Here is a 21,609-nt window from a genome sequence, read left to right as displayed (position 1 = left end):
CTTTTTTTGTATCTGCTTTCGTTACGAGTTCATTTTTTCCCTGTTCTTATTACTCTTATTACAATTGCTTTGTATTTTTGACATTGGATTCATACTTGTTTAATTTTATTCCTATTTCTAGAAAGAGAAATACAAAAAATATTCTTCAATGACATGTGATAGGATAGAATTATTCTATGATATCTTAACTCATCATGCTATGATTATGAGCTTTATTATAAACCACCAAGAGTCTCAGCAGGAGAAATAATCAATCAATCAACCAATCACAGGTAAAAGTAACTGGAAAGAGTTTTAATTCTTTATTTGTTGGTTGGAGAGAATAACACAAGCTTTTTGACAATATGCAATCCCTAAAACAATACTATCAAAAGATTATACACCATGGCAACAATACTATCAAAAGATTATACACCATGGCAAGATGTCCAACACCCCCAATCATTTCAATTGTAGACACAAAAAAATATAACCATTTCTATGGAATGCTAGGGAACTTCAACATCTTTGTAGTTGTTTTTCTGCCCAAAAGATGGGATGTACTTAGGAAAACCACTAATTTTGATTTTCAAATGTTTTTAAAGAATACCCATGAAGGAACAAGGAGTAACATTCTCTTTATGGTTAGACATGTAGAAGAATTTATTCTACATGATTAGGCATCTTTATTATATATATGAAGGGAGAAGAATATTAATATAATATATTTGAGAGTCATAAGAGTGAAATTTCCTTTATTTTAGAACTTTTCTTTCTGTTCTCCATTATATTTACTGATCTCTGATATCTCTGAATCTGTCCTTGGCAGCGTTTCTTTGACAATAATTGTGTAGTATGCACACTGAGCTAATCTGTCAGAAATATGGTTAATCCTTATTTCTGGAATTAAGTTCTCCTTATAGCATTTTGCTTTCTATTTACGCTATCACACTCCACTTATTAAACAGACTCACACAATCACCACAAGAAGTCCAAGAGGGAAAGCAATGTATTCTAAGCATCAGAAGGAAATAAATACTTTGGAATGTCAAACATATGCTTGCATTAACTATAGCAAAAACTATAAAATAAATTTTGAGTGAAAAGTTAATTAGTTTACGTAGTGGTTTCTAAAAATAGTTCAGCCCCTCTCCTAAAACAATGCATTTGTTTTCCAGTTAATACAAATTTGTGAATAAAACCTTAGTATAAAATGTTAGTAAAAGTAAAGGCCAGTGCCAAAAGGTTTCATGGAAAAAATGGTTGACTAGGTAGAATCAAAGTATATGATTCTGGGGCAAATATCTTGCTTAAGGTAATAGATTCACAAGAATACAAATACAGAATGGGTTACTAGTCATGGACATTGTTCCAAAAGGATTAGGAGATGTTTTTCTGAATTTCTATTATGCTGTCATGGTCTATGGCCAACTTTATAGTAGACTGATTACTGAATGTTAAAAATAAAACTGTCCCAATCTCTTTAAATAAGTCTTATAGGCGTAGCATAGCACAGTCCTCCAGAACTTCCTACCGGCGCAGCATAGCACATGCCTGCAGATGTTCCTGCTGGACTAGCATAACAAACCCCTGCAGGTGATCCAGAGTAACACACTGCTGCTGGCCCTCCTGCTGGTCCAGAGTAACACACACCACCTACCGCACCTACTCCTACAGAAGCTGGGTTCCTTTCAGCTGCACCTCCCATGGGGACCCCTGCCCTAGAGCCCCACCTTGCATCCCCATATGGAGCAAACCCCGAGGATTCATAACTTCCGTGGGGGTAGTTTCCATCTGGGCAATTCCCTACCACAGTCGTAGACCCATATCCCCTTGTTCCACCACAGGCTGATCCATAGGCAGTCCGTGTGCTGAATCCTGCCCCTGGGCCATGGCCACCACCTCTTCCAAACTCTTCTGCTGATGCTCGGCGCATGCCTGCAGAGGGGTTATCAGAGCAGGGCTCACTCCTATAGCTATGACCTCTTCCTTGGTTGAACTCTGCATCTACCGATACATTCCCTGTAGCTATATTGTTCCTTCCATTACTTTGGTCATATCCAGTACTTCTGGAGCTGAAGCTCCTACTGCTTCTCCCCTGACTTCCCATACCATACCCTTTACCAAACCCCATATCATATCCTCCACCCAGATGACCATATCCACTTGAAAATGGGAATCCGGCTGCATTCTCTGTTCCAGGTTTGATCACATCTGCAAGAAAAAGTAGAAAAGTCAACTTGTGTGAGCCAGAGGACAGATCCAGAGACCTATGGAAATCTATTTCCTACCTTATCTTTGCAATACTGTTGATTTAATACTTTCAGGAATATGTCATGGAAGTGATAAATGAATCCCTTCTAACTATTCTTCCAAAGTAAACTAAAAAAAAATACAGCTTTGCTATAGAAAAAGTTTGCCCACTAAAGAAAATCCTCACAAAAATGGGAATAAGCTGATTCTAAGAAATAAAAAGACAACTGTTGTGGTTCACTCGCAATTAGTCATGGACTCAGAGGATGCAGAGACAGTGGAGATGAGGTACAGGTGTTCCTGGCACCTGAGACTGACAGTGATGGGGACATGGTGACAGAGTCTGAACAACAACCAGGGCCTTCTGCACTTCCTGAGCTGAGTGACTCTGCACTTCCTGAGCTGAGTGATTCTGCACTTCCTGAGCTGAGTGACTCTGTACTTCCTGAGCTGAGTGACTCTGTACTTCCTGAGATAAATGACTCTGCATTTCCTCAGATGAGTGACTCAGGAGGATGAGGAGCCTCTTTTGAATGCTATTGTGGACAGGGCATCTAGGAGACATGAGTGGTTTCCTAGGAGGAGATTTACACGTGAGCAGCACTGCTGACTATTGGGTCACGCCCTCACACTATTTAAGTGTGACATGCACCGCACCTCTTTGCAGAGAACAACACAGTTCATTTTGGAAATATCTCATATTGGCTATTTTGTTTGGCTTGTGTTTCAAATGAACATATTCCTGGCTTTCCTAATGAGCTACAGCTTTTCAGCTAGTTTCTGACATCTATGTTTTTGAACTCTTGCTTCAACTAGTAATTATTGCTATGTTCACCTTCTCTCCAGGACTCTGGCCAACTGATAAGACTTTGCTGGATTTAATTCTTCTCTTTAAAAGACTTTTAAAGCACTCTTAAAAGACTGAGACTTTTATAAATATTAAATCCTTTTATTAATACTTTCATTGGTGTTCATCTGATTATTGGGGGGGGGGGGCCCTCTCGGCACTGAGACAGAACAAAAACCATCTGGTCATACTAGATAGTAAACCAATGCAACTCTCCAGTCAGGTATTTAACAGTTGAATTTGTTTAGGTTGTTAGTATTTCTTTTTTAAAAAACCAGAATTATTATTGTGCAAAGCAGCGGTCCCCAAACTATGGCCCGCAGGCCGCATGTGGCCCGCTGAGGCTCTTTATCCAGCCCGCGGGTGAATGACAGGAGCACAGGATGCGTCCTTATCCTTTGCTCCTGGCCACTGTTCCCTCTAGCCTGTGAGGTCACGCGGCGGTGCAGACAAAACCAAACTCCACAAAGTAGAGTCGGCGCTGTTTCTCCTGCCCGACAACTGATCTGCTGTTGGCAGGAAGAAACCCCCATGGGCTCTGAGCCCCGCTCGGCTTCTCTGGCTGTGTCAAGGGACCACGCCCCATCCACTCCTGCCAATATTCTTCCCACCGCCAGGAAGAAACAGGAAGTACCCCCCCCCCCCAGGAAACAAGAGGCAGTGGTTGGATGGCCTCGCCACCTATATGCAGAAGCGGCACCCTGGAGAAAAAGAGGTGGCCATAGACTTTTGCCTACACTGAAGCTGTCGGCTCGCCCTCTCTCCACCTTTTCCATAAGTTGACTTGTGGGGAGTCTCATTTTTTCAGTAGAGAGACAGAGACGCACCCCCTCAAGTTCATTCATCCTGCCTGCTTAGACTTTTTTAATATTGGAATTGTTCGTTGAACCAATAAGTGATCACGTTACATTGGTCTCAGCTATCTGTTAAATTGAAAAAGCTTTCTCACAGGATATTTTGTGGGGATAAAAAAAAACACCCTCATAAAAAACCATCTTCTTATTTGGAGTCCTCTCAAGAATTCTTTCCTATTTTTTAGACATTGGCTTTGTTAAACATTAAGCGTACTTTAAATACAGATTGATAATTTGGGTGTTCGTGGTGGAACCTCTCCCATCCACCCCACCCCACCGAGTTTTATGGCAGGGCACAGAGGTTTTTGTGAGAGAGAGGGAAAAGAGAGAGAAAGAAAGAAAAGGGACAGAGAGGGAGGGAAAGAGAAGTGGAGAGGAATGAAGGAGGGAAGGAAGAAAGGAAGGAAAGAAGGAAGGACGGACGGAAGGAAGGAAGGAGAAATGGAGGGAACAAGGAAGAAAGGAAGGAAGGGAGGGAGGAAGAATGAAATGAATGGAGGGACAGAGGAAGGAAGGACTGTTTTGGGGGGGAGGTAATTTATTTTTCTCTTAACATACATTCAAACAACACAGTGTACTATCTACTTCTCCATGAATAAAATGCGTTATTTTGTTAGTAACTAATATCAATCATCAAAAAAGTTGCAAAAGGTTTTTTTCCTCATTTTGTCATCCAGTTACATTCATTTTCTTTTAATTAAATTCCCTCCTTAATGTTCCTTCAAAAAGTACAACACCAATTATATTTCTACCTTGTTAACATTTATGCCAAAGTGCTTCCTTCTTTCTTTATAGCCAATCAGATGTTAACAAAAGAACATTTTAAGAAAGCTTAAACATATATGAATTTCAGACTTCTTCCCCTCCCTCTAAATAGTACATTCTCATTTTGTTTTTTACTTTAAAATAAGGTATGTGCAGTGTGCATAGGGATTTGTTCATAGGGTTTTTTATAGTCTGGCCCTCCGACAGTCCGAGAGACAGTGAACTTGCCCCCTGTGTAAAAAGTTTGGGGACCCCTGGTGCAAAGGCTATTTGGATTTAACTTTTCTATTTTTACTGTTGTGAGTGACCTTATCTGATAAACAGATAGGAAAGGAATAATAAATAACTAAAAAGATGCACAAAGGATGGTAGATTTAGATAATAACTGTTGGAGCCTGGAGGAAAATTGTACACACATCCACTAATGAACACTGATGACCCTAATTCTTGATTTTCCCAATGTAGTTGTTGTTGTCATTTTGGACTCTTGTGTCAGTTTTTAACTCATGACAAATGCCTGGACAGGTCCCTGCAGTTTTCTTTGCAGGATTTCAGAAATGATTTGCCATTGCTCCCTTCCTAGGATTTAGCAGGGGTGTCAAACTGGCGTCCCATGGGCCAGATGCATCACCCCAGCTCACATTCACCCCAGTTCCAGAAAGGGGGAAAACATCACGAAACGTCACATGATGGCAATGTGATGCAGTGAGTTTGACACTCATGGTTTAGACAAAGGGACAAGCCCCAGATCACCCTGCTGGTTTTATACCTAAGGTGGGACTAGAACTAAACACCAGCTGCCTCAGCCTGGCTCTACAGCATAAGTGCAGTCCCTAAAAAGAAGACCAAACCTATAACTGATTACATAACCCGCCATATTTTATTTATTTATTTATTTAACTGGCCAGATGCCCTGTCACCAATGCAGAGTTTTGTTCAGCAGATATATTCTTATTGTGCCCAAGCCCACCATATTATCATGCGTTTTACTTACCTATACAGAAAGGATTTCCTAAGTGTATCCTATGGGGAGAAAAAAGAAGATTCCATTGCAATCAGCCTTTTGTAATTGTAATGTAATAAGCATTTGGCTAACGTTTATCTATTATTGTTGTTATTGTTATTATTATTACTATTAATAATAATAATAATAATAATAACAACAACAGCAACAATAGTAGTAGTAGTAGTAGTAGTAGTAATAATAATAATAATAATAATAATAATAATAATAATAATAATAATAATAATAATGTTTCAGAATTCGGTCAGTCTGAAGGGACTTCCGACTTCAGACTGACCGAATTCTGAAGCATAACACACCAGACATCCTGATTGTGGAGAAAAAGAAAGTATGGATCATCGACATCGCAATCCCAGGGGACAGCAGAATTGAAGAGAAGCAGCTAGAAAAATTAGTGAAATACAAAGATCTAAAAATCGAGCTGCAACGACTCTGGCATAAGCCAGTGAAAGGGGTCCTAATGGTACTTGGCACGCTGGGCGCAGTGCCAAAGGATCTCAGCGGACATTTGAAAACCATTGGAATTGACAAAATCTCCATCTGTCAATTGCAAAAGGCCGCTTTACTGGGATCGGCAAACATAATTCGCCGCTACATCACGCAGTCCTACTGGTGAAGCGCCCGACTGGTGATGAAATACGAAATCCAACATAGTGATCTTGTTTGCTGTGTTGTATTGACATAATAATAATAATAATAATAATAATAATAATAATAATAATAATAATAATAATAATAATTGTATGCTGCCCTTCTCCAAAACTCGGGGCAGCTCACCCATTTGAGGAGGGTTTGGCTTATAAAGCTGTTGAAATATGCTTACACTGAAAATCATAAACACAGGTAGTCCTTAACTTACAACCATTTGTTTAGTGACTGTTGGAAGTTGCAATGACTTATGTTTTTCACACTTACAACCGTTGCAGCATCCCGAGGTTATGCGACCAAAATTTGGATGCTTGGCAACTGGTCCATATTTATGACATATTTATGGCAGTGTCGCAGAATCATGGGATCACTTTCTTTGCAACCTCCTGACAAGCAAAATCAATGGGCAAAGCAAGATTCACTTGACAACTCTGCTGGTAATTGAACAGAGTGATTCACTTAACAACTTTGGCCAAAAAAGGTCATAACTTGAGACAAAATTTGCTTAACAACTGTCTCACTTAGCAACAGGAATTTTGGCGTCAATTGCAGCCATTGGATGAGGACTAGCTGTATACATTATTAAACCCTGACACATCCACCTATTGGTTTATGTCCACCAATAAACCAATAAAGGAAAACTGTCTTAAACCACAGTATTTTTTTCTGACAGTAGGAAGAACTAATACAAAAGTATGCCCTTTTGTGCCTAATTATAGGCATGCCAAAGATCTGATCTGGAAGCCAAACCTAAGTGTAGTTTAAAGATTTCCACCTCAGAAAAGGTAGAAACGATGAAGAAAATCTTGTGAATACTATCGTAAGAAAAATTACCTCAGAGAGACTTCCAGACAGAATTTGCCCTGTGGCTAAGGTTTATTAATGAACACATTTCTGCCTCAGGTAAATACTAGGTTCCTTCTCAGCTGACAAAGTCGCATGAGTGAAAAGGAGGAGAAAAGTATCAGACGGAGTTTCACATTCCATCTGAGATCTATTGAATGCCCTTCATAGTCACCTGCTCTCCTCTCCCTCCAGCAATGTCTTATAGGTAGCAATTTCGATGTCAAGAGCGAGCTTGGTGTTCAGAAGCTCTTGGTAATCTCTTAGCAGCCTTGCTAAGTCATCCTTGGCCTTCTGTACAGCAGTTTGCAGATCGATATGCTTATCCCGGGCGTCTTTCAGGGTGCAGTCTCCGTGCTGCTCAACCTCACAAATGGAGGATTGGAAAGCATTGACCTGTTTAGAACAGACAAGCAAAACCCATGCTGAATTAGCAAGTGGGAACCAGCAGTGCCTTCCAATTTGTAATAACACAAAGAAAGAACAAGAAATGTATTTTTAACATGTCAGATTGCAAACTTGAAGGGAAAGCCAATAGCAAAAAAAAAAAAAAGAGAGTCAAGCTAAAAAACTGAGAAGCATTTTGACTGTTTGGTGTTTTTAATTTAGAATTGGGAGAAGGCATCCAATCAATAGGCATCCAATATTAATTGCTCCAAACTTGACTGTAAAAAATATGACTTTAGCAATCGAGTTGTTGAAGGGTGGAACTCATTACCGGATTCAGTAGTGTCAACCCCTAAACCCCAACATTTCTCCCTTAGACTATCCACGATTGACCTCTCCAGGTTCCTTAGAGGTCAGTAAGGGGCGTGCATAAGTGCACTAGCCTGCCTTTCGTCCTCTGTCCAATTGTCTTTCCTTTATCTCATATATCATATATCTTTTCTTCCTTCATATATCTTATCCTCTATTTTTATATCTTCTCTTTATATACAATACTTTATATCTATTCTCTTCAATATGTATTGTGTATTGGACAAAATAAATAAATAAAATAAATAAATAAATCAAAATGAAACAAGAGTTGGAGCTAAGCAGAAATTAATATTAGCTTGAAAACATCTGAAGGGAGAAATGAAAACAATATCTACATTAAAAAAAGAAAGAAATGAACATCACCATAATTGCAATGAGAGAGAAAAGAAAGAGAAGAACTACTGTCCGGCAGGGCCTGATAGGAAGAGAGAGAAAATGAAATGCCTAATAGAGGCAGAAAAGTTGGAATAGGATGTAAAAAATGAAAAGCACAAAGAACATCCAAATTGTTCAAAAAGCAAGAGGAATTGTAGGAATTTACAATAATTAATTGCAAATTAATAATTAATTGCAAATTAATAATTAATTGCAAATTAATAATTAATTGCAAATTAATAATTAATTGCAAATTAATAATTAATTGCAAATTAATAATTAATTGCAAATTAATAATTAATTGCAAATTAATAATTAATTGCAAATTAATAATTAACTGCAAATTAATAATTAATTGCAAATTAATAATTAATTGCAAATTAATAATTAATTGCAAATTAATAATTAATTGCAAATTGATAATTGCAAATATTAATTAATTTCAAATTGATAATTGCAAATATTAATTAATTACAAATTGATAATTGCAAATATTAATTAATTACAAATTGATAATTGCAAATGTTAAAAATATGGAAACCCAGCTGAAATAAGAGCCATACAAACATCAGTGCTTTCTTTGTATTTGTTTTCAGCTTCTCAACTTTCAATTTCTTGGCTCAGAAGTCTGGCTTAATAAGGGAATAGGCTGGCAAATCATCCATTGCCAAGAAAATGAGAAATGACTCCCAAATAAGGTAGACAAAAACATAGCATAGATTTGCCTAAAAGACATACTTTGTGTGTAATAGCTTTCCTGTCAATAAAACTAGATCACAACTCAATTTGGAGAAGAAAACTAGCTAGATTCAAACTTAATACGAACCGCTCCAAACTTGACTGTAAAAAATATTATTTCAACAATCGAGTTATCGAAGCGTGGAACTCACTACCGGACTCAATTGTGTCAACCCCTAACCCCAAACATTTCTCCCTTAGACTCTCCAAGATTGACCTCTCCAGGTTCCTAAGAGGCCAGTAAGGGGCGTACATAAGTGCACTGGTGTGCCTTTCGTCCCCTGTCCAATTGTCTTTCCTTTCTTTCATCTATCATATATATTTTCTTTCTTTCATATATCCTCTCTTCTAAGTTCACTTTTACCCTTATATATATTACCACATGTCTTTTTTTCTTCCTATGTATTTGTGTATTGGACAAATGAATTAAAAAAAAAATAGGCAACCTCCATGCCTCCTAAGCCTCCTAAGCCTATTGCTCAGGTATTGACCATTGAGGGACAACTCCAAGGCCATCTTCTGGTTCCTTATCATTACATTCAATCTTGGTTGAAGATTCCTCAAACAGAAGAGGCTTTAAATTACCAATTCAAATAGAGATTTTCCTCTACCAAACAGGAGGAGGATTATAGCCTCATAATGAAACCAATCAAGAACAACTGCAGAAAAGAGAATCTGTTAAAATTACCACTTCCTTTACATCTAGGGCAGTGGTGGGATTCTTTTTTTTTAATTAATATTTTTATTGATTTTTATAATATAAAACATACACACAACATATAACATATAACATGTGCTCAGTGATCCCACCACCAGACAATCAATCATACTCCACCACCAGTTGGGGGTATTTCTTGTATAAATCATTTAAAGCCAAGAGTGAAATATTTCTTTACATAATATACAGTGATTCCAACTTGTTTCTTATAGCTTGGTCTTGGATCCTACTCACCATATATCATCTTACCTTGTCCCATCGCCCCATCAGCTGTTGCAAATCAGTTTCATTAATCGAATTCATCCTTTTGTCCATAATCTCGAATTGAATGTGGTCCACCATATACCTATACCAATTTTGCATTGTCCATTTTGTCGCATCTTTCCACCCCAAGACTACTACCGCCTGAACGCTTTCTATCGCTGCTTGTTTTATTTTTCTGTATTCTCCCATCTCACTACTTTTTACTAATACTGCCATTTCCTTAGTAATCGTCCATCTTATATTTAATATCCTATTAATATCCTCTTGCACTTTTTGCCAAACCACTGGGCATTCCCAGAGCATATGGTGGTGGGATTCAAAAACCTTTGCTACTGGTTCTGCGGGTATGGCTTGGTGGGCGTGGCTTGCTTGGTGGGCGTGGCTTGGTGGGCGTGTCAAGAGAAGGATACTATAAAATCCAGGGGAAGGCTACTGCAAAATTCCCATTCCATCCTGATCAGCTGGGATTTGGGAGATGGAGAATAGATGGGGGTGGGGCCAGTCAGAGTTCGCCAAACTACTCAAAATTTCCGCTACCAGTTCTCTAGAACTGGTCAGAACCTGCTGAATCCCACCTCTGATCTAGCGGGGGGGGGGGGATTTTATATTTATAAAGATTTTGGTGGAAGCTATAATGACACCACCATGTCATTACACACAACAATGCAAATTGCATTATAATTCAGGTCACTGATATTTTGGTGTAAATACATGTGTGATATCCCCATAGATGCTCAAGCTTGCTTTTATTCCTGTTTAAACTATTTTATCTCAAAATAGGCCTGTTTTCTGACATAAACAGAGGATATAAATATTCCTATCATGTGTGAAGCCGTAGTGTCAATATGCAAACCAGCAGATGTGATAATGCTATTATAAAGGGCAATGAGATTTTTTTTTAAAAAAACCCAGCAATTTCCACAAATTGCCAATATTTTCCTAAGTGCTGAACGCAAATAGCATATTCCAACCCTAGTGGAAATGTTCACAAAAAATATTGCCAAGTTTGGACTCCTGAGGTTTCCAGAAATAACCTCAATGGATATATTGAAACAAACAGGAATAGCCCACCAGGGTTGCCCCTACCTGCTTTTTAATAACATCATATTCAGACTGCAATTTATGAACCAGACGGGTCAGCTCTGCAATCTCCTGCTCATTGATCTTCAGAGTTTGAGAGTATTTGCCTCTTTGTTGCTGAAGCTCCTGGAACTGATATCCAAGACAAACAAGCAAACAAACCCAGGTTAATAATATTGCCGCCATATGGAATTTGCCATTTACATCTTGATAAATTCCTATTGGATCGTGAGAACAATCCAAGCACCATAATAAGGGAAAATTCTCAGTAGTGGTTCTAGGCACCCCCAATTTCAGCCTGTTTTGACCTAAGAGACATGCTAAAGAGGACAGGGTCAAGAGAAAAGTTAGGTGGACAAAAATGGTGGGACAGAGAAAAAGGAGCATGCATTAATATTTCAGGATTTAAGTATTGTTCCTCTGGAACTTCAGATCGTGCAGAACGCAGCTGCGAGAGCAGTCATGGGCTTCCCCAGGTATGCCCATGTTACTTCAACACTCCGCAGTCTGCATTGGTTGCCGATCAGTTTCCGGTCACAATTCAAAGTGTTGGTTATGACCTATAAAGCCCTTCATGGCATCGGACCAGAATATCTCCGAGACCACCTTCTGCTGCACGAATCCCAGCAACCAATTAGGTCCCACAGAGTGAGCCTTCTCCAGGTCCTGTCAACTAAACAATGTCGTTTGGCGGGCCCCAGGGGAAGAGCCTTCTCTGGGGCGGCCCCGACTCTCTGGAACCAGCTCCCCCCAGAGATTAGAACTGCCCCTATCCTCCTTGCCTTTCGTAAACTCCTTAAAACCCACCTTTGTCGTCAGGCATGGGGGAACTGAGATATCTCCCCCAGGCCTATATAATTTATGTATGGTATGTCTGCTTAAAAATGGGGTTTTTTAACTATTTTAAATTTTAAATTGTAAGTTATTAGATTTGTCAGGAACTGTTTTATTGTGTTGTGAGCCGCCCCGAGTCTATGGAGAGGGGCGGCATACAAATCTAATAAATAAATAAATAAATAAACTTGCCAAGCAGTTGTTCTGGAGAATAACAGGGAAAGGACTTGAAAAATGGAATGAATCCCATAAAACTTATACAGTTTTCCAAACAGATGCAAAGACCCTCCATAACTTACTCGGTTTTGGTAAAAAGCATTAACTTCTTCTTTGCTTCCCTGGGCAACATTTTGATACCATGCTTCCACATTCTTGATGATGCAGTCAATGTTCAAGTCTCGGCTGTTGTCCATTTGCAAGAGGATGTTGGTGTCATAAACATTGTTACCGAGCTGTGCTAATTCCTGCAAAATCATAGGAAATCTGCAGCTGAACCAGGTAGGAAAGGCTCTCGCAACTCCAGGGTTACATTAACATAAAACCAAACCATAACATATGACTTGACTGCAACAGTGGCTTCCCGAAAGCTACTGCGTTATATGAAATATGTGAAAGTATCCTACTTGCGGATTTTTTGAACAATATTCTTCATCTTTTTAATAAGAACTTTGCAACTGCAACTGATTTTCCTGATGAAACCTCTGCTACTTTACAGTATATACTGTATATTCCCCCTGTCTTTTAAAATCCTTCCCACTGGGTTTGTACCAGACCAGATTAAGACCAACAGATGTCCTAAGCAATGCCCAATGATAGTGCCCCTGGGCCCTTCCATTGCTTCACTGTCAAAGAATTAAAGAAGGTGTGGTGGCAGTGTAGCTGGAGTGCAGTATTGCAGGCAAATCTGCCCACAGATAGGAGTTCGATTCTGATCTGCTTAAGGTTGACTCAACTTTCCATCCTTGCAAGGTTGGTAAAATGAGGACCCAGATTGTTGGGGGCAATATGTTGACATTTGTAAACTGCTCAAAGAGTGCTGTAAAATATTGTGAAGTGTTAATACTGCTATTAAATCTCAAAAAAGTACCTTATTGCTCAAGGCTAGGGTTTTTTTGAGGCATGCTGGAAATAAAAAATGATGGTTACCATAGTGTATCAGAAAAAAATAAGAATACTGAGAGGGACATTCATTCCTATAGAAGCTCAAACCATTTGAGGGAAGTATACTCTGAAATACTTCAACACAACTCTAGGAGCATGGACTGATTGCACTCATAGGAAAGCTATTTTTTAATCTAATTCCTATAGCCAAATGCTTTTGGGTGGCTTACAAAAGAATTAAAACAATTTAAAGGACATAAAGGAAAATAGCCACAAAATAAATAAATAGAAACTGCGACCATGATGATTAATTGGCCAATAACCCAAATAATGAGCCCTCCACAAATTATTTTGACATAGTTGGAGCCGTTTCTAAGAGATTTCATTTCTCTTTTCTTTGTATCTTGTCATTTTCTGTGCATCGGTGGGCATTCCTTTTTTTTATTATATAATGAATACTAGAACATGAAACAAATGCCCATGAATCTAATTTTCACCCAGCTGTTTGTCTAGAAAATTACAGAACATCATAAGTAGGAATCCTGTCAGTGGTGAAATCCTTTTTTATTATTATTACCGGTTCTGTGGGCATGGTTTGTTGGGTGTGATGTGACTTGGTGGGCATGGCAGGGGAAGGATACTGCAAAAATTCCATTTTCTGTCCACTCTTGGAGGGAAGGATACTGCAAAATCCCCATTTCCTCCCCACTCTTGGGGGAAGGATACTGCAAAATCTCCATTTCCTCCCCACTCTTGGGGGAAGGATACTGCAAAATCCCCATTTCCTCCCCACTCTTGGAGGGAAGGATACTGCAAAATCCCCATTTCCTCCCCACTCTTGGGGGAAGGATACTGCAAAATCCCCATTTCCTCCCCACTCTTGGAGGGAAGGATACTGCAAAATTCCCATTTCCTCCCCACTCTTTGGGGAAGGATACTGCAAAATTCCCATTTCCTCCCCACTCTTGGGGGAAGGATACTGCAAAATCTCCATTTCCTCCCCACTCTTGGGGGAAGGATACTGCAAAATCCCCATTTCCTCCCCACTCTTGGAGGGAAGGATACTGCAAAATTCCCATTTCCTCCCTACTCTTTGGGGAAGGATACTGCAAAATCTCCATTTCCTCCCCACTCTTGGGGGAAGGATACTGCAAAATCCCCATTTCCTCCCCACTCTTGGGGGAAGGATACTGCAAAATCTCCATTTCCTCCCCACTCTTGGAGGGAAGGATACTGCAAAATTCCCATTTCCTCCCCACTCTTGGGGGAAGGATACTGCAAAATCTCCATTTCCTCCCCACTCTTGGGGGAAGGATACTGCAAAATCCACATTTCCTCCCCACTCTTGGAGGGAAGGATACTGCAAAATTCCCATTTCCTCCCCACTCTTTGGGGAAGGATACTGCAAAATCTCCATTTCCTCCCCACTCTTGGGGGAAGGATACTGCAAAATCCCCATTTCCTCCCCACTCTTGGGGGAAGGATACTGCAAAATCTCCATTTCCTCCCCACTCTTGGAGGGAAGGATACTGCAAAATTCCCATTTCCTCCCCACTCTTGGGGGAAGGATACTGCAAAATCTCCATTTCCTCCCCACTCTTGGGGGAAGGATACTGCAAAATCCCCATTTCCTCCCCACTCTTGGGGGAAGGATACTGCAAAATCCCCATTTCCTCCCCACTCTTGGGGGAAGGATACTGCAAAATCCACATTTCCTCCCCACTCTTGGAGGGAAGGATACTGCAAAATTCCCATTTCCTCCCCACTCTTTGGGGAAGGATACTGCAAAATCGCTGTTTCCTCCCCACTCTTGTAGGGAAGGATACTGCAAAATCCCCATTTCCTCCCCACTCTTTGGGGAAGCATACTGCAAAATCCCCGTTTCCTCCCCACTCTTGGAGGGAAGGATACTGCAAAATCTCCATTCTCACCCCACTCTGGGGCCAGTCAGAGGTGGCATTTTATGGTTCTCTGGACTACTCAAAATTTCTGCTTCCAGTTCTCCAGAACCTGTCAGAATGTGCTGAATTTGAACCCCCTGAATCCTGTCCTTCCTGATCTTTGTGTGGCTGGTGGCATAGAAAATCCAAATTAGCAAGAAAGCCTGTTTGGACTGGGGTACATGTTCATATTCTTTCTCCTATGAATCAATTCTACCTAATATAATCCCAGGGTTGTTCTTACCTCTGCGTAGATACCACTGCGGAATTCCAACTCTCCGCTGAGCAAATGTACTTTCCCCTCCAGTTCTGACTTGCTCAGAGAAATGGAGTCTACATCCTGAAGATGATAGAAAAATTAATTAAATATTTTACCATTTTGAAATACTGTCTATGTCCAGGCAGCCCTATTATTACTCAGAGCAGGAGGGTAGCTCCTTGGGGGAGGGGAGTGGGTAAGGAGATAAGTAGAGCCTGACACTTCCACTTAAAGACGCAGCTGCATATCCCAAAGGATCTAGCCAGTCTTAACTGAATGCCCTCAATTCACAGCGGTGGAGAGGCTGCTGACTCAAGTGGAAAGATAAACCAGTTTTAAAGCTGGAGAATTCTTGGGTGATCTCTTGCAGCAATAGAGAATATGCATGGTCCCTGGGAAGGGAGGGAGGGAGGGACAGAGGGAGGGAGGGAGAGATGAAGGAAGGAAGGAAGGAAGGAAGGAAGGAAGGAAGGAAGGAAGGAAGGAAGGAAGGAAGGAAAGAACCTTCTTTCACAGTAGAATTTTAGTTGGTTTAAGGCATTAATCCAGAAATCTTACCTTCTTGAGTAGCACAAATTCATTTTCTGCATCTGTGTGTCTTTTGAATTCCTGTTCATATCTAGAGACATGGAATAAGAGGTCTGTACCATTTGAAGCATGACTCTCTGTGAGTCACCGCAAGCCAAAAAAGGATAAAGACTACCTATCCCATAAAAAGATATAATGTCAATTGCTTAGGCTATTTACATACTTTGAATGCCTTTGCCCATTCATTTTCTTGTCCATTAGTTATCACTTTCTTTTTTATATATAATGATTGAAATGCATGAGCTACATAGTATTATACAGTGTTAATAACATAGACATATACTGTATTTAATATAGAGCCAGTCTGGTCTAGTGGTTAAGTCACCAGTCTAGAAACCAGGAGACAGTGTGTTCACGACACCTTAGGCATGAAAGTTGGTTGGCTGACATTAGGCCAGTCAGTTTCTCTCAACCGTATCTACCTCACGGGATTGTTGTAGTAGGGAAAATAGGAGGAAGGAGAAATATTAGGTATGTTTACCCCCTTGAATTATTTATAAAGGCAGGATATAAATTTTAAAGAGATTGCTACTCTATTACTTTTGCAAAAGAATCCAAAGTATTTTATTCCATCTAATGGAGCATTGCTCACTAGCCAGTTAATGTATCCCTCCTTGTGGTTATTTGATTGGCTTCCAATCAAATTGCTTGCTTTTGGCTCAAAAACGAAGCATACAAATTGTCATGGCACATGGACAAAATATTGAATATTCAAGTGCCATTAGGCATGCTAATGGCATCGGACTAGAATATCCCCGGGACCGCCTTCTGCCGCATGAATCCCAGCGAGCGATTAGGTCCCACAGAATTGGCCTTCTCCGGGTGCCGTCGACTAAACAATGTCGTTTGGCGGGTCCCAGGGGAAGAGCCTTCTCTGTGGTGGCCCCGACCCTCTGGAACCAGCTCCCCCCTGAGATTAGAACTGCCCCCACCCTCCTTGCCTTCCGCAAACTTCTTAAGACCCACCTCTGCCGTCAGGCATGGGGGAACTGAAATATCTTCCCCAGGCCTATACTGTTTATGTATGGTATGTTGTGTGCATGTTTTTAAACTATGGGTTTTTAGCTTTCTAATTGTTGAATTTGTATTATATATTGTTTTCTGTTACTGTTGTGAGCCACCCCGAATCTGCGGAGAGGGGCGGCATACAAATTTAATAAATAATAATAAAATAATAATAATAATAATAATAATAATAATAATAATAATGCTATAACAGAAAGAGCATCGAAGATTTGTTTATTTAATAAATGTGGTACGGGGCAGTTTTCCTTGTACTGTAGTACAATTGGAAGGAATTTACGAAACTTCTAAATACTGACCATATTTCAACAGCTGTTTTCCAATATTTTAATGTGTCTAAATTGTGCTAGAAAGTTTTATAAAGGCAATTCTGTTTGGACTGGAGAACAAAGATAAATCTAAGAAGCATGTTTAAAAGCTCTTCTAATCAAACAATAAAGAAATATTGCAGAAGGTGAGAGTTGATAACTGAGGATTATTGAAAACATAATTTTGAGCTTATTCAGAATTTTAAAGACTTTTATGAATGCATTATAGGACATTACCTCCTGTAGATTGTATTACATTAATTCCACCTTGCTTTCACTTTTTAAAAATGTCTTTTGAATATTTTCCAGTTCACAAGGAAAGAAAGCAAAAGTTAAAAAACCTTATTTCAAGTTGTATAGCTGGTCTCCTTCTTTTAATTGAGACAATTGCTATATGCTTCAAAAGTATTGAATAAAATGAGTTATGTAGTCCCATGTTAGAGCCAATGAGTACCCCAACTGAGAACATTAAAGAATCTGAGAGAGTACATCTTTTCCCCCCACATTATTTTCCTCCTCCTCCTCCTCTTCCTCTTCCTCCTCCTCCTCCTCCTCCTCCTGATCACCCTCACATTACTTGCACTTGATGTCCTCCACCACCTGGTCAATGGCAACATTTTCATTTCTTAGATGCTCTTGGGTATTTAATAAACATTGCAGTTCCTTTCTCATATTGCTGATGAAGTTTTCGTAACATGGTACAAGGCTTTTCTGGGTTGGAATGACCTGTTCTTGCAGAAGGTTCCATTTGGTCTGGAGGACTTTGTTCTGCATCTCTAGATTTCGGACCTATTTCGTAAACCAGAATCCAACAATGACATAAGTTAGATACCGATTCAAGACTGAAATTTTTTTCTGAAATGAAATTTACTTTGGTCTGCTTTCATTCTATATAAATTTCATTAAAATTAAATGGAGTGAATTATAGACATGATTTATCTGTAATAATGTGTCTATTAATATCTTACTTTCTGTCATAGCACACATTACAATTTCTTAACCTCTAGAGATCTCTGGGACCAGAATCCAACTTCTGAAGTTCTGGAGCTTTAGGATATGCACTTCCAAGACAAACAATGAGGCATATCCAGAGGTGGGTTGCTCCTGGTTCAGACCAGTTCTTTAGAACAGGTAGCAGGAATATCCTCCTGCTCGCCGAACCAGGAGCGATCGCTGGTTGGCCATGCCCTTGAACCAGCTCTAATGGCGGTTCCATAGTCAGCAAGGGAGGAAGCGAACCAGTGGCAAGATAAATTAGAACCTATCCCTGGGCATATTGGGTATCTGCAGAGAAGGAAAGAAAGACCCATGTGGTCAATGTCACCATCACCTACTGTGGTTTCAAAAAGACTTTGGAATACAAAGATCTACTGGTGGCATCTAAGTGATCTAATCATCACTCATGCAACATCAGTTTGGCACTACAGTGTTTTCCTTGGTTGTTGCTTGAACCCTTTTCTCTTTGAGTAAACTGAGTTACAAACTTTATTAGTATTGAATTGTACTATATAATCCAATGATATTTTAAGTAGCATAAAAATGTACAGCAAAATGCATATTGTGCAAATAAAAATGCACATTGTAAACATATTTTTGCTAGCAAAGTAAATCATGTGTGAATTGCTCTAGAAAGCCTGAGTCTCTGTCCAAATGCCTGTAAAATGTTTAACAAAGGTTTGCAGATAAGTCAAAAGATGAATTCTTTTTCATTATTGAAATTTTCCAGATTAATTTTCCCAAGCATGGGAGTCAGGAGAGTAAGTCAGTCCACACCATTGATGAAATATGTTTTCATGAGCCACTTTGTACTAACAGGTTGGAAACAATATTTTTTTTAATATATTATGCTTATATTTTATTTAACTTCTTGTTAGCTTCCCAGAGCTGCACTCCTGAGATGGGCATTTGTAGAAATAGATAGAAAGAAAATATCAATAAATATCAATAATTGGAAGCCCAAGAGTCTGCTAATATCTGAAATATTTCTGGCTCAAAAAATACATATTATATTTGGAGAAATTGTGTGTGTGTGCGTGCGTGATAGACTTACAGACAGATGATAGATAATGATGGATGGATGGATAGAGATAGATAGATAGATAGATAGATAGATAGATAGATAGATAGATAGATGATAGATAGATAGATAGATAGATGATAGATAGATAGATAGATAGATAGATAGATAGATAGATAGATAGATAGATAGATAATATACAAAATTGCATGAATAAAGAAATTTAGGCATTAAAAATGGATATTTGAAGGATGATTACTTTTTTAAAAAGATTAAATTATGACATGATGCAGAATTTGGAATGATAGACTAATGATTCAATAAATGGGGGACTGATAATGACTGGGCATAAGATTTTGGTTTATGCAGCAGATTCACATTTCAAAAAAGCAGTTTTTCAACTCTTTATTGAATAATTCTGAGTCGATAGTATTAGTTGCCAACTTTGAAAAGGAAACACTTAGACTTTAGCTCTATGTTGCAATCTCCCCTTACAGTAAAAATAGAAGCCCAAAGAGGACATATTTGAATAACAGTGGAAATATTTCCCATCAGTAGCCGCCGAAAGCTTGCAATGGTATGCATCAAAGAGGGTACAGTAGCTTGGCTTGTGTGTTTCACGGATGATCAAGCTCATCAGGAATCTAAACACTCATTTCCTGATACTTCCTCCAGCAGAACAAGAAATTGTTCCTGTGTTATAGGTGGAATATTGAATGGCTCCTTAAGTAAACCAATATGAAAGAAGAAAGAAGATCTCCCCAGCGCCATACTTTGTACTCTGGCTAACACAGATCAAAATTGCTTAGGAAGTAGCAGAAGCTCTGCTATGGATCTCTCCATTTTAGAACAACATATGTTCTAAAATATGTTGTGATCAACATATTACCTTCCGGGTTAGAGTGATCAACATATTACATTCTGGGTTACCTGCATTGCATTGCTTTTAATTCAATGCCTAAACAATCTAGTAAAAAAGGATATTAGAGAAAATGTGGAAATTCAGACATTTTAAAAAAATATGAAGAGTATATGAAGAGTATACAAAGTATATGGAGAGATAAGATAATATATGCCAAAAACTCAAACGATACCTGGTGAAACAGTTAACCTCATGGGATTATATCTTAAAAAAACCCACTTTGAGTCAAAAAGAAAGCTATTTCCTCACCTTATCAATGAAGGTGGCGAACTGGTTGTTGAGGCTCTTCATCTCTTCCCTCTCATGATCTCGTAGAATATGTTCTTCGGGGTCAACACCCACGTGCAAGGGCTTCAGAAGCTTCTCATTGATTCTAACTTCATGGATGCCATCCCCCCTGCCGTTTGGGTATCCGCCAAAAACCCCACAGCTTCCAACTGGACCATAATGACCCACTGAGCCAACAAAGGCAGGGCTACCATGAGTTGGGCAACCATAGTTGTAGCCACCATAATATCCAAGTTCATAACCGCCATGTGCGATTCTTCTTCTTCCACCCAAGTTGGAAAGGCTTTGACTGCTGAAACCGTGGACTCCACCTCTGCCGCCCATGGGATGGTGCATGGAGGCGACATAGGTCCTATGTCCACTAAGTCCACCGAAAGCAGAGGCAGAGCTGAAGCCCCTTGCCCTTAGGAAGGTATTCCGGGCTGCTGATACCTGGTGAGTCATTGGGACAAGACGGGATGGTTGAGCCAAGGGAACAGGTGCAACAGAAGCAAAGCAGAGAGTGCAACCCTCTAGCACACGACCTCAAAGCGAATGCTTATATACACTTGTGGAGGTGTCCTTGATTGGTTTAGCATTTTAATTTAGGAACTTTCGCGGGTTTGGCTTGCCTGGGGGACAGAAGTGCTTTTCAAGGTGCAGTTAGGAATTGCTTTGTTTGCAAGCTTTGTTCAGCACGCATGATGTCTGAAAATTGTTTCCCTCACATTATTACAGGCTACAAAGAAAGTGAGGGAAGTTTTTCTTCCTTTACTGACCACATTTGGCAAACCGAGAGTTTGCATGTTCTGCAACACTGAGGCTCAGCTTTCCCTTGTTCATTCAGATCCTATTTTACTAGTATCAAATAATTTATGGTAGTATCAGTAAAAATATGCATAACAAGAAAAGAAAAACAACAACACCTCTTAATGTAATCAGTACATATAGTCATACCAAGAAGGAAAACATTAGTAGAAATCCTATTCATGATTTTTAAAATGTTGTTTTTAAGGCAAAGTGGATTCACAAAACAGAGCAATATTGAAACAGAAACATTTACTGTCTTATCTCCTAAGAATCCTATTCTTACACTTCATGACTAACACAGAAGTTAAGGTTCCTTCTCCTAAGACCCACAAACACAAGCAAACATGGACACAAAATTTCCCTAAAGAATAGTTTTATGACACCCACTTCCTA

The 21,609-nt window shown here is 39.4% G+C and overlaps 1 protein-coding gene across 1 annotated transcript; it reads right to left on the bottom strand.

Annotated features, from left to right (window-relative positions):
- Nucleotides 1–1,462: 1,462 nt before the first annotated feature.
- On the bottom strand, nt 1,463–20,871 carry LOC139159464 (keratin, type II cytoskeletal 4-like). Its single transcript, XM_070736782.1, has 9 exons — nt 20,389–20,871; nt 17,778–17,989; nt 15,840–15,900; nt 15,267–15,362; nt 12,281–12,445; nt 11,154–11,279; nt 7,389–7,609; nt 5,693–5,721; nt 1,463–2,193 (listed from the first exon to the last, which is right to left on the bottom strand). The coding sequence occupies exons 1-9, from the start codon at nt 20,869–20,871 to the stop codon at nt 1,463–1,465; spliced, it is 2,124 nt and encodes a 707-aa protein (XP_070592883.1).
- Between the last annotated feature and the right edge of the window lie 738 nt (nt 20,872–21,609).

The sequence above is a fragment of the Erythrolamprus reginae genome, chromosome 2 (genome assembly GCF_031021105.1).
Source record: "Erythrolamprus reginae isolate rEryReg1 chromosome 2, rEryReg1.hap1, whole genome shotgun sequence".
NCBI classification, from domain to species: domain Eukaryota; kingdom Metazoa; phylum Chordata; class Lepidosauria; order Squamata; family Dipsadidae; genus Erythrolamprus; species Erythrolamprus reginae.
Note: the sequence above shows the minus strand (reverse complement) of the source record. Positions and strands in the feature narration are given on the sequence as shown.

Excerpts from the sequence above, each read along its gene's own strand:
- LOC139159464 (XM_070736782.1), bottom strand. The coding sequence starts at position 20,871 with ATGACTCACCAGGTATCAGCAGCCCGGAATACCTTCCTAAGGGCAAGG. Across the intron at positions 12,446-15,266 it reads GCAGTGGTATCTACGCAGAG|GAATTAGCACAGCTCGGTAA; the intron begins GTAAGAACAACC and ends ATGATTTTGCAG. Across the intron at positions 5,722-7,388 it reads CTGGAGGGAGAGGAGAGCAG|GATACACTTAGGAAATCCTT; the intron begins GTGACTATGAAG and ends TTCTCCCCATAG.